Genomic DNA, 13,318 nt, shown 5'->3' on the forward strand with positions numbered 1-13,318 from the left:
GCACTGCAGTGCCTGAGTATGTAGAGTCTGTGCAGGGCACAGGCTCAGTGTATATTTACAGGGAAATGTACAGTGTGATTTAAATGTAATGTATTTAAAGATAAAGTGCACTTACTTGATTGTGTGTCCCAGGAGGGGGGAATCCATAGCTGTGCAGGCTGATGGATTCTCCCAGACCTTTTCCCCAAAAACGGAATGTTTTCCCATCCAGCCTCACATTTCCAAGAGGTACAGGGAGAAAGAGAAGCAGCTTAGCTATGAAACAAGCTGAGTGGTTTCTTGGAGCTCCATGGAGATCAGCCGTAGTGCCAAGAAACCTGGGCCGGGGAGCCAGGCTGCCCAGCTCTGGAGCCCAAATCCAGGCTGCAGGCAGTGAGAGGGGTCCCGGGCAGGTTTCTGGAAGTCAGTTTAGGAGGGAAAAATTTCCCCCAGCCAGACTGAACGGCACCGTGGGAGTATCCTGAATCTCCAAGATAGGAGGGTCAAAGGAGACCGACCACTCCCCACTGTCCATAGGGAACAATGTAAAGGTGTGCATGAGACCAGAGCATGCACAGCTCATGGGTAAACATTGATTGGTTGTACACCACAGGGTGGGCTTACCCCCTGTGGTAAGGGGTCTTGGAGAGGGATAAAAGGAGGGCAGTTGGCCCATAGGAGTGTATTGTAACATCTTCTTCTGCTGAAAACATCTTGATTGTATGCTGTTGCCCCTAGCAATAGGGAGGAGCCTTTTTAAAGGTTATTTGAGCAATAAACACCTTTGCCTCAAGAAGACTGCTTCATCTTGTGACCTACAGGGTTAGGCCAAACCTAGCCCCGTCCTCCGGCTGTCCAGGGAAGCACCTAGCGTCTCCAAGCTCCGCCTTCCGCCAGCTACCGGTAGAGGCCTAGCAAGTGGCTAGTGGGGATTCGTCAGCACCACACAGCTGTGGTAAAGCAGTGCGTCGGCACATACAGAGCAGAACCGTGGTTCCAAACGCCACGGCAGGTTAGGAGTTTGGTGGTGGCAGCGAGAACCCGCCCACAGCGCAGTGGGTGGAGTCAGTAACAGGCGGTTACTGACGGTAAGCGGGAATCCCCTATGTGGTCAGGCCTCGTGCGGCTTGACCTTCCATTCTGTGCGCAGTCGACGGGACGCGGCAAGCGGCGAGTGCTTCCGTACGGTACCGTCCTGTCACAGAAAGTGGTGGCATAGTGGTGGGATAATCCCAGGCGGCTTTTCATTACCCGATTGGAGAAGCCAAGTTACTCAGGAGAGGAGTAACTGCAGCGCAGGAGAACGCACAAGATGGCGGAATTCAGCGGAATGTCCAAGGATGATCTGGAGATCGTATGCCAGGGGAAGGGTGTGGATATCCCTTCCAACGCGTCCAGGAGCGTCATGCAGGCGGCGCTCAGGAGCGTGGAGGAGTCTCATCGGGCGGAGGTGGAAAGCACTGACGGCGTCAGCATCGCAGAGGACGGCCCAACAGTGGACCTTCGTAAGGAACCGGTGAGAACCACAAGCCCCGCCCTCTCTCACAGCAGCAATGTTTCCCAGCAATCCCTAGCAGGGCCAGGATCCCAACGTCCCAGGGGGGGCGGCGCGGATACCCTAGCAGATCGGCTAGCGGAATTGGGGGAAAGGGCAACGGAGCAAGAGCGCTTGATCATCATCCAGATGTGGCGTGATGAGCGGGCACCACAGGCCGTGGTACCCCGGGAGCCGTTGTCAGCTGTTGTACACAGATCAGGACGTATACAGTTTGCCAAGTTTGCAGACAGTGATGGGGACATTGATGGACATTTGCAAGTTTTTGAAAGGACTTGTAAACTACACGATCTACCCAAGTCAGAGTGGGTGAGACACCTTGTGCCCACTCTGCATGGAGAGGCCTTGGAGGCCTATCGAGGAGTGGCGACGGAGGACTGTGGGAACTATGACGAAGTCGCGAAGGCCCTCCTCCAGCGATTCTTCATCACTCCAGAGTCTTACAGGAAGAAGTTCAGAGACTTGCCCAAGAATCCTAGCAGCACCCATGAGCAGTTCGCCACCCAGCTGCGGCAGTACGTGGTGAAGTGGGTGAAGGATTCGGAAGCCACTACATGGGACGCACTGATCGACCTGATCTGCAGGGAGCAGTTCTACCGCCGGTGCGCCCAAGAAGTGAAGGAGTGGGTGCTAGATCGGGAGCCACCCAGCTTAAAGATGGCTGCCCACTTAGCCGACAAGTATGTGGCAATTCGGCCACGGGGGCAGAAGCGCCCCGCCAGCAGCCAGCTCCAACAGACTGTACCACCAAGGGGACCACCCTCTTCAGCTCATCAACCCCAAAGACAAGCATCTTCCAACCCGGGTGCTCTTGGCCAGCAACCGCACCGCAGCGTCCCTGCAACTGATCAGAGATCATCGGTGCCACAACTGGAGAAGAAGTGCTACGGCTGTGGGAAAATCGGACATCTGAGGATGAACTGTCCTGCATCCCAAGCACCCCAGACTCGTGCCCCAAATCCGAGTGCTGGAGCCCGGATCACTTGTTTGACGAGAGGAGATGAGCCTACAGAGACTGTTCCCCCTCCAGTCAGTCCGATGGAGTGTGGCGAGAAACAGGTGCACTCTGCGGAGAGAGTCACCTGCATGGCCAAACAGCCCCTACACAACCTGTGGAGGCACCTGCAGCCAGTCCACGTGGGACCCCTGCAGGGAGAAGGCCTAAGAGACTCTGGGGCCTCAATCACTGTGGTGAGCCCCCACCTTATAGATTCTGCTGCAGTATTGCAGGGTCGCACTGCCACGATCACCCTGGCAGAAGGAACAGAAAAAGCGGTTCCCATGGCAAGAGTCTACCTGGACTGGGGAGCTGGACCCGAGTTGCGAGAAGTTGCCGTCATGGATGGTCTCCCAACTGATGTGGTCCTAGGAAATGATCTGGGTGGTGGGATCGTCACTATGTTTGTTGGCGCCATTCCCCGGAGTCAAGTTCCAAAACCACCATTGACATCAGCTACTCCAGCACCGCCCAGCCCAGAGGAAAAGACTACAGCTGCTAGACAACTGCCAGCACAGCCAACCACAGCATCAACCAGCCCAGAGGAAAAGATTACAGCGGCTAGATCAGCACATCTACCCCGCATGCCTTTTGCCTCTGGTATGCCCACGTCCACTAGCAACGCAGAGGATGTCGGTTCCAGCTCGTTTGATCCTGTGGGGGTGCCCAATGATGCTCCTGACCCAAGTGGTTTGCCAACTCCGGCGGTGAGTATGAGAAACCACACTGATTTTTCCATGACTGACCCCTACCAGACTGACCCTAGTAGTCCCCACCTAGATCCCCCTGTAGAGTGTCCCAATTTAGGAGAGATTGAGGGCCACAGGCAGGAGTTTAGGGAGGTTCAACTCTCCGACCCATCCCCGAAAGGCATGAGGCGCCACTCTGGCAGCGGCCTTGACCGGGTTGGGGCGGGAAGTTTGACCTGGCGGGAAGGGTTAAGGTACAGGGTAGACAGGAAAGTGGGAGGGGATAGACCAGATAGGGACTGTGTCCAACTGGTCCCCTCAAGGAACGTTCCTACGCAACCGGTGTCGGTTGCCAGCGAAACCCCTTTGGACAGTAACCCGGAGACAGACCGTACCCTGAAGTGCCTGATACAGAGCTTACCCTGGTCTGGAATGTCGGATGACGCCCAGACCACATGTAAGGCTGGTGCCATGCGTTGGCAGCCGGGGCACTCCAGCGGTTGTGTTGTCTCTGGGCCTCTGCCCATAGGAGAACCCTTGCAGCAAGTTGCTGTGGACATAGCAGGTCCCCTGCCTGTGCGCAGTAGATCGGGGAAGACACGCAGCCTCCCTGTAGTGGATGCCACACAGGATCCAGAGGCTGGTGGTCTGGCCGCCATCACTGTGGCACAGGTAGCGGACGAGGAGGAAGGAGTAGGCCTAGGTGACAGGGTAGGTTTCCCGAGTCATAGGTCGACAGAGGAGGATTGGAGGGCAGGTCTGACAGTTAGGGCAGACAGTTGCCAGTTAGGTATGACGGAGGTGCAGTGCCTGGGGCACCATGTGGGAGGAGACAGGGGTAGGCCCAACCCAGAGAGGGTGGAGGCAACCAGAGGCTGTCCCCGACCCACATCACCCAGACCGGTACTGACCTTAGACCCTGTAAGGCCCTACGGACATGTTGTCATTGACTTTAGTCCTGTAGTGAACCCCTTGACAGAGATGGCTAGGAAGGGCATTCCCAAGTCAGTGGACTTTGCACCCGCTTGCGAGTTGGTATTCCAGTCATTGAAGGAGGCTCGGGTACCCGCTCCAGTGCTGCTGGCGCACATTCTTGACCAGGACTGTGTGTTACGAACTATTGCGCCACTACACGGACTGGGAGCAGTACCGAGCCAGAAAGAGCCATATGGGCAGGAGCACCCTGTGGCCTGTTTGAGCAGAAAGCTGCTATTATGGGAGGTGGGGTAGGCCACAGTTGGGACACCGTGGGTGGCACTTGTTTGTAACCGGCCCCCCACCGTGGTGACTTACCACCTACCTGTTAGGTGGCTGCAACCTACCTTGGGGGAATTGGACAGACTTTTGCGGTGGAGCCCTGAACTTGGACTTCAGGTGGACTATTTGAACATTGTGCACCCACGAAGAGAGGCCCACTGCACTATGGATGAACTGTCTAGGCCAGAGCCTACACCCCCCAGGTAGCGTCCCCTTCACCCCAATGGACTGCGGGACCAGGACCCAAATCGTTGGGACATGGGTCCCTGGTTGACCCGCTTGAATGGGGGGGGAGGAGTGTGGCCGGAGAGCCCCAGCCACGAGGCAAATGGCCGCTTTGGCACTGAAGGGGTTAAACCCCTAGTGCCCGGCGCCATTTGCAAAGACAATGGGCGCTTGGCGCCAGATTTAAAAATGTATTGTGGGCGCTAGGCGCCGTGTTTTATTAAATGTGTAAAAATGTTAAAATCCTGTATTTTAAACTGTGCCGTGGTCCCGGACCCCTCCGGAGACCACGGCAGGGAGGACAGCCCCCGGCGCGCTCAGCAGTGTGTGCGCGCCGGGGGAGAGAAGGCAGCCGCTGACCGCCGGAGTCCGGGAGCTCCGCTCCCGGCAGCGGTCAGTGTAGCCCCGGGCGCACTGGAGTGTGCGCGCCGGGGAGAAGGGTGAGCGCTGCGGCTGGGAGCTCGGCTCCCGCTGCAGTGCTCTCTGTGAGAGCCGCCGCTGGGGGCTGGGAGCTCTGCTCCCGGCGCCTCAGCCCAGCACGGGTGGCCAGCCGCAGCAGCCGGGACGGACGTCCCGGGCTGCTAGCCGGCGAGGGGGGTGCGCTGCAGCCCGGCTCCCCGCCGGACGCTGCAGCGAGGCTACCAGACAGGCGCCGCTCATGGGGGACCGGGCTAGCCGGCTCCCTAGCGGCGTGGGTGAAATTAGGCTGCCCAGCAGGATGGTGAGCGCTGGGGTCCGGGAGCTACGCTCCCGGCGCCTCAGCGCTGAAACAAGCCAGGGTCACGGCGGCCAGGACAAGTGTCCCGGGCCGCCGGACTTCGGTACAGGGGGGTGCGCCGCTGCGTGCGGCGAGGCCACTGGTTAGTGCCACACTGGGGGGACAGTGAGAGCCAGCTCCCTGGAACCCCAGAGGCAGGAAGGCAGGCTGGAGGATGGGGGAAGCCAGCCCCATACCTCCAGCACTGAGAGAGAGCCCTAGCAGCCAGGCTGCAGGGCTAGGGAAGCCCAGCGCTGAGCGCTGGGCACAGTAGTTAAATAATGACATACAGTGTGTTGTAAGGCACTGCAGTGCCTGAGTATGTAGAGTCTGTGCAGGGCACAGGCTCAGTGTATATTTACAGGGAAATGTACAGTGTGATTTAAATGTAATGTATTTAAAGATAAAGTGCACTTACTTGATTGTGTGTCCCAGGAGGGGGGAATCCATAGCTGTGCAGGCTGATGGATTCTCCCAGACCTTTTCCCCAAAAACGGAATGTTTTCCCATCCAGCCTCACATTTCCAAGAGGTACAGGGAGAAAGAGAAGCAGCTTAGCTATGAAACAAGCTGAGTGGTTTCTTGGAGCTCCATGGAGATCAGCCGTAGTGCCAAGAAACCTGGGCCGGGGAGCCAGGCTGCCCAGCTCTGGAGCCCAAATCCAGGCTGCAGGCAATGAGAGGGGTCCCGGGCAGGTTTCTGGAAGTCAGTTTAGGAGGGAAAAACTTCCCCCAGCCAGACTGAACGGCACCGTGGGAGTATCCTGAATCTCCAAGATAGGAGGGTCAAAGGAGACCGACCACTCCCCACTGTCCATAGGGAACAATGTAAAGGTGTGCATGAGACCAGAGCATGCACAGCTCATGGGTAAACATTGATTGGTTGTACACCACAGGGTGGGCTTACCCCCTGTGGTAAGGGGTCTTGGAGAGGGATAAAAGGAGGGCAGTTGGCCCATAGGAGTGTATTGTAACATCTTCTTCTGCTGAAAACATCTTGATTGTATGCTGTTGCCCCTAGCAATAGGGAGGAGCCTTTTTAAAGGTTATTTGAGCAATAAACACCTTTGCCTCAAGAAGACTGCTTCATCTTGTGACCTACAGGGTTAGGCCAAACCTAGCCCCGTCCTCCGGCTGTCCAGGGAAGCACCTAGCGTCTCCAAGCTCCGCCTTCCGCCAGCTACCGGTAGAGGCCTAGCAAGTGGCTAGTGGGGATTCGTCAGCACCACACAGCTGTGGTAAAGCAGTGCGTCGGCACATACAGAGCAGAACCGTGGTTCCAAACGCCACGGCAGGTTAGGAGTTTGGTGGTGGCAGCGAGAACCCGCCCACAGCGCAGTGGGTGGAGTCAGTAACAGGCGGTTACTGACGGTAAGCGGGAATCCCCTATGTGGTCAGGCCTCGTGCGGCTTGACCTTCCATTCTGTGCGCAGTCGACGGGACGCGGCAAGCGGCGAGTGCTTCCGTACGGTACCGTCCTGTCACACCTCCCAACACAGTACTTTTCTTGCAAAATAATTGTTATAAAGTACTGTAGGTAGTCGAGATGCACATTGTAAGAAGTAGTCACATGGTGTGGTTAAGTCGCAAAGTCTGTGGTGCATCACATGGGGTGATCTGGCAGGATAACAACTGGGCAGAGGGGAAGTTTTGTCAAAGCTTGGAGTGAGAGAAGTGAAGAGAGATAAAGCACCAACCAATCAGCTCCTAGCTGCCATGTTACAGGCTGTGTTTGAAAAATGACAGTTAGGAGCTGGTTGTTCGGCAGTTTATCTCTGACCGCTTTCTCTCTCTCCAAGCTTTGGTGAATCTCCCCCTATGTCCCAGCCTGTGCTCACCATCCGGTGCTTCCCAACGTTCCTCACAAGATCTTACCGTAGCTACAGATGTAACAAGAGCTTGCCTATAGTGCATCTAAATGTGTACACAACATCCTGCACTGCCCGTCCCCCCAATATATACTTCCCCTGAGGTACTGGGAATAGTGTCCTGCTTCACTGTGACCCGCTCATAAAGGGACAGCAGCGTGAACCGAAGAGTCCTTTACAAAAAAAAAAATGTTTCAAAGAAGAGGGTGTGAGAGGAATATTTGTATTTTCTGTGGCCATCTTGCCCAGCACAGAGGAACCCTAGATAGATGACGCCACCTTTTGGGTACTGGTTTCCTTCCCAGCCCTCTTTTGCATGAGCCTCTAAGAATAGTCTGGCCATTACTGAGAAGTCCAAGGTGGTGTCTACTCAGGGCCGTCAACAGACATCGTGGGGCCCGATACAGTGATATCTCTGGTGCACCCTCAGAGCAACGGAATTTACTGCGCTATATAATAAGCTGTTATTAAGTAAATGTATATATATTTATTTATTTATCTGCAGTATACATATATATAAATATGTATATCTCTCCTTCCTCCCCCCCACACACCACGGTCTGTCTCTCCCCAATAACTCCATGATGATTCCCTGCTCACATCCCTGCCGAACATTAAGTGGCATATACTTGGGGCCCCTCTGATCCTTGGGGTCCGGTACAGGTGTCCCCTTTGACCCCCCCCCCCTGTTGCCGGTCATGTGTCTGCTTTGAGGATAGGACACCATCTTATGCAGTAGGTGGCCCGAATTCATGGAAGTCAGTCCTGTCTAGAGCAGAGGCTCCTGTGTAGCGATGATATGGTTCTTTATGTAGGTTTTTCTTGTAACCTTTTGGGTTCATGTTGATGATTGTGCATTGTGAATCTTATTCATCACCCATGCCAACTGGCTAGCCAGCATAGGGGCTCCATGTGCTCAGTGTCTTCCTGTTGAGGGAGCATGTTGTGTATTATTAAAAATTATATATAGTACTCTGAAGAGTATGCGGCCAATTCTGAGTCACACGCACATTTTATTACCTTATAATAATGTGAGTATACCTTGCCGGGGGTTCATGCATATGCAAGCAGGAAGTTGTTCCTCCCTTTTATACTGCATGTAGTGTCTGTTGGCAAGGCTGTGGGGAAGGGGGTTTCTGGGCCATTGGAAACCCCTCCTATGTTTTTGATTATGGGTTTTATGCTGGCTGCCGCAACTATCATTATTAATATCCACAATTGCACCAGCCCCATGCACGGTACATGAGATATGTCTGTAGCAAGCTTCACTTCCCCAGAATCGCGGTGAGCAGGATGAAATTGCTAATTATGCTAATTCTCTCTGGAAGCATTGGGATGGGGGCCCCTTCAAAATGTTGCTATGGGGCCCACAAAGTTCTGGCTACTCCCCTGGTGGAACACCCATATGATAAGAACAGTGCATTCCTTATTAATAAGCCATGTGCACAGTGGTGGGATTCAAATAAATTAACAACAGGTTCTATGTCCTAATGACTATTTTAAGTATACCGAAAGGTAGTTTAATAATTCATGCATTTAATACTCAAATAACACCCATTGGGGCAGATGTATTAACTTGGAGACGGCATAAGGAAGTGATAAACCAGTGATATGTGCAAGGTGATAAAGGCACCAGCCAATCAGCCCCAATATGTAAATTAACAGTTAGGATCTGATTGGCTGGTGTCTCAATCTACTGCGGGGGCAGCGTCAGGTAGCACTACTGGGGCAGCGGCGGGTTCCATGGGTGCTCCTCGCGGTCCATGGGTGCTCGGGCCCGGGAGCACCCACGCAATTAGCAACCGGTTCTAAGAACCATACCTAACTTTAGGTATCGGTTCTGAAGAACTGGTGCGAACCGGCTGAATCCCACCACTGCATGTGCATAACAAGAGGAAGCATCACTCTGTATCTGGCTACAAAAAATAGTTAAAAGAAATATTCCCGGGGACCAACATTTTCAGAGACGTGTTTAAAACCTGGCTCTGTCCCTGTACGGCCGCAGTGAATGTTGATGTAATCACTGATGTCAGAGGAGATGTTCGTGATGTCATTGATTAGTGATACAATACGGTTTGAAAAGCTTCATGCCATATCAGCAGTGACATCATCGATGATGTCATTTGCCATGTGATTTTGTTTGAATGGTGTCAGAAAATATTTGGGTTTGGGCCCATTAAGATTCTAGTAATTCTTTTAATTCCTTTGATACTGAAATATATGGAAATTGTTTCCTGCTCACTGGTACTGCAGTAATACTCGCCTCTACTACAGTAAGAGGATGGATCTGGAAACAGCGAGGCGGAGACTGGAGCTTTGTGGGCGGGAATATGGTCAGGAATTACCTTTAACAGATTAATTAGTCATTTAATTTCCATCTTCCAGGTTTGTGGCTAATGCAAAAACTGAAAAAGTCTGGATCACTGCTACAGCTGACGTTCCGGGATAATGCTGATCTGCGTAAATCATTCCTGTACCAGCTTAGCCAAAAGCCAGGTATGAATAGATGACATTAAAATGACATGTTATATAGTATGCTGTACATACTGTAACACAGGAAGCACAGCACAACTGCCTAGACCATGACCTGGGGCACCTGAATGGAAACTAGAAGAGCACCTATACTGTGCGTAGGGCCGGTTCCACCGTTCTAGAACTTGTGGCGCCCAGGGCGATAGCTTCCTTTGCCCCCCCATAGGTAAAACAGGGCTAGTGCGCGTCTTAGGCGCCCGTAAAACAATAGGCGTGGCTTCATAGGGAAAGGGCGTGGCCACAGTTATGCTCCCTGTTGCTGTGCCCCCAGTAGATTTTGCCCCTGTAGTTTTGCTCCCTGCTGCAGTGCCCTCAGTAGTTTTGCCCCTGTAGTTTTGCTCCCTGTTGCTGTGCCCTCAGTAGTTTTGCTCCCTGTTGCTGTGCCCTCAGTAGTTATGCCCCTGTAGTTTTGCTCCCTGTTGCTGTGCCCTCAGTAGTTGTGCCCCATTGCTGTGCCCTGAGTAGATGTGCCCCCTGTTGCTGTGCCTCGTTGCTGTTCCCTCAGTAGATATGCCCCCAGTAGATGTGCCCCCTGTTGCTGTGCCGTCAGTAGCTTTGCCCCCTTTTGCTGTGCCCTCAGTAGCTGTGCCCCATTGCAGTGCCCTCAGTAGATGTGCCCCCTGTTGCTGTGCCTTGTTGCTGTTCCCTCAGTAGATGTGCCCCCTGTTGCTGTGCCCTCAGTAGATGTGCCCCCTGTTGCTGTGCCCTCAGTAGATGTGCCTCCTGTTGCTGTGCCCTCAGTAGATGTGCCATCAGTAGATGTGCCCCCTGTTGCTGTGCCATCAGTAGATGTGCCCCCTGTTGCTGTGCCATCAGTAGATGTGCCCCCTGTTGCTGTGCTCTCAGTCGATGTGCCCCCTGTTGCTGTGCCATCAGTAGATGTGCCCCCTGTTGCTGTGCCACCAGTAGTTGTGCCCCTGTAGTTTTGCCCCCTGTAGTTTTGCCCCCTGTTGTTGTGCCCCTGTAGTTTTGCCCCCTGTTGCTGTGCCCTCAGTAGATGTGCCCCCTGTTGCTGTGCCCTCAGTAGTTGTGACCCGTTGCGGTGCCCTCAGTCGATTTGGCCCATGTTGCTGTGCCCTCAGTAGATGTGCCCCCTGTTGCTGTGTCCTCAGTAGATGTGCCCCCTTTAGTTGTGCCCCCTGTTGCTGTGCCCCCTGTTGCTTTGCTCTCAGTAGTTGTGCCCCCTGTTGCTGTGCCCTCAGAAGTTGTGCCCCTGTAGTTTTGCCCTCTGTTGCTGTGCCCTCAGTAGTTTTTCACCCTGTTGCTGTGCCCTCAGTAGTTGTGCCCCATTGCTGTGCCCTCAGTAGATGTGCCCCCTGTTGCTGTGCCTCGTTGCTGTGCCCTCAGTAGATGTGCCCCCTGTTGCTGTGCCCTCAGTAGATGTGCCCCCTGTTGCTGTACCCTCAGTAGATGTGCCACCTGCTGCTGTGCCCCTCAGTAGATGTGCCCCCTGTTGCTGTGCCATCAGTAGATGTGCCCCCTGTTGCTGTGCCACCAGTAGTTGTGCCCCTGTAGTTTTGCCCCCTGTTGTTGTGCCCCTGTAGTTTTGCCCCCTGTTGCTGTGCCCTCAGTAGATGTGCCCCCTGTTGCTGTGCCCTCAGTAGTTGTGACCCGTTGCGGTGCCCTCAGTCGATTTGGCCCATGTTGCTGTGCCCTCAGTAGATGTGCCCCCTGTTGCTGTGCCCTCAGTAGATGTGCCCCCTGTAGTTCTGCCCCCTGTTGCTGTGCCCCCTGTTGCTGTGCTCTCAGTAGTTGTGCCCCCTGTTGCTGTGCCCTCAGAAGTTGTGCCCCTGTAGTTTTGCCCCCTGTTGCTGTGCCCTCAGCAGTTTTTCACCCTGTTGCTGTGCCCTCAGTAGTTGTGCCAAATTGCTGTGCCCTCAGTAGATGTGCCCCCTGTTGCTGTGCCTCGTTGCTGTGCCCTCAGTAGATGTGCCCCCTGTTGCTGTGCCCTCAGTAGATGTGCCACCTGCTGCTGTGCCACCAGTAGATGTGCCCCCTGTTGCTGTGCCATCAGTAGATGTGCCTCCTGTTGCTGTGCCCCCAGTAGATGTGCCCCCTGTTGCTGTGCCATCAGTAGATGTGTCCCCTGTTGCTGTGCTCTCAGTCGATGTGCCCCCTGTTGCTGTGCCCTCTGTAGTTGTGCCCCCTGTTGCTGTGCCCTCAGTAGATGTGCCCCCTGTTGCTGTGCCCTCAGTAGATGTGCCCCCTGTTGCTGTGCCCTCAGAAGTTGTGCCCCTGTAGTTTTGCCCCCTGTTGCTGTGCCCTCAGTAGTTTTTCACCCTGTTGCTGTGCCCTCAGTAGTTGTGCCCCATTGCTGTGCCCTCAGTAGATGTGCCCCCTGTTGCTGTGCCCTCAGTAGATGTGCCCCCTGTTGCTGTGCCCTCAGTAGATGTGCCCCCTGTTGCTGTGCCCTCAGTAGATGTGCCACCAGTAGATGTGCCCCCTGTTGCTGTGCCATCAGTAGATGTACCCCCTGTTGCTGTGCCCTCTGTAGTTGTGCTCCCTGTTGCTGTGCCCTCAGTAGATGTGCCCCCTGTTGCTGTGCCCCCTGTTGCTGTGCTCTCAGTCGATGTGCCCCCTGTTGCTGTGCCCTCTGTAGTTGTGCTCCCTGTTGCTGTGCCCTCAGTAGATGTGCCCCCTGTTGCTGTGCCCCCAGTAGATGTGCCCCCTGTTGCTGTGCCCTCAGTAGATGTGCCCCCTGTTGCTGTGCCCTCAGTAGATGTGCCCCCTGTTGCTGTGCCCTCAGTAGATGTGCCCCCTGCTGCTGTGCCATCAGTAGATGTGCCCCCTGTTGCTGTGCCATCAGTAGATGTACCCCCTGTTGCTGTGCTCTCAGTCGATGTGCCCCCTGTTGCTATGCCCTCAGTAGATGTGCCCCCTGTTGCTGTGCCCTCAGTAGATGGGCCTCCTGTTGCTGTGCCCTCAGTAGATGTGCCTCCTGTTGCTGTGCCCTCAGTAGATATGCCCCCTGTTGCTGTGCCCTCAGTCAATGTGCCCCCTGTTGCTGTGCCCTCAGTAGATGTGCCCCCTGTTGCTGTGCCCTCAGTAGATGTGCCTCCTGTTGCTGTGCCCTCAGTAGATGTGCCTCCTGTTGCTGTGCCCTCAGTAGATGTGCCCCCTGTTGCTGTGCCCTCAGTAGATGTGCCCCCTGTTGCTGTGCCCTCAGTAGATGTGCCCCCTGTTGCTGTGCCATCAGTAGATGTGCCCCCTGTTGCTGTGCCATCAGTAGATGTGCCCCCTGTTGCTGTGCCATCAGTAGATGTACCCCCTGTTGCTGTGCTCTCAGTAGATGTGCCTCCTGTTGCTGTGCCCTCAGTAGATGTGCCCCCTGTTGCTGTGCCCTCAGTAGATGTGCCCCCTGTTGCTGTGCTCTCAGTAGATGTGCCCCCTGTTGCTGTGCCCTCAGTAGATGTGCCCCCTGTTGCTGTGCTCTCAGTAGATGTGCCCCCTGTTTCTGTGC

General features: G+C 54.6%; 1 protein-coding gene across 1 annotated transcript in view; it reads left to right on the plus strand.

Annotated features, from left to right (window-relative positions):
- Positions 1 to 13,318, plus strand: part of FAM135B (family with sequence similarity 135 member B) — a 344,975-nt gene that overhangs the window by 307,907 nt on the left and 23,750 nt on the right. Inside the window, exon 18 of the mRNA XM_063921224.1 lies at positions 9,712 to 9,822. Within this exon, the coding sequence (XP_063777294.1) occupies positions 9,712 to 9,822 (111 nt within the window). The remainder of the gene's footprint in view (positions 1 to 9,711; positions 9,823 to 13,318) is intronic.

This window comes from Pseudophryne corroboree, chromosome 5 (genome assembly GCF_028390025.1).
Source record: "Pseudophryne corroboree isolate aPseCor3 chromosome 5, aPseCor3.hap2, whole genome shotgun sequence".
In the NCBI taxonomy this organism is placed as follows: Eukaryota; Metazoa; Chordata; class Amphibia; order Anura; family Myobatrachidae; genus Pseudophryne; species Pseudophryne corroboree.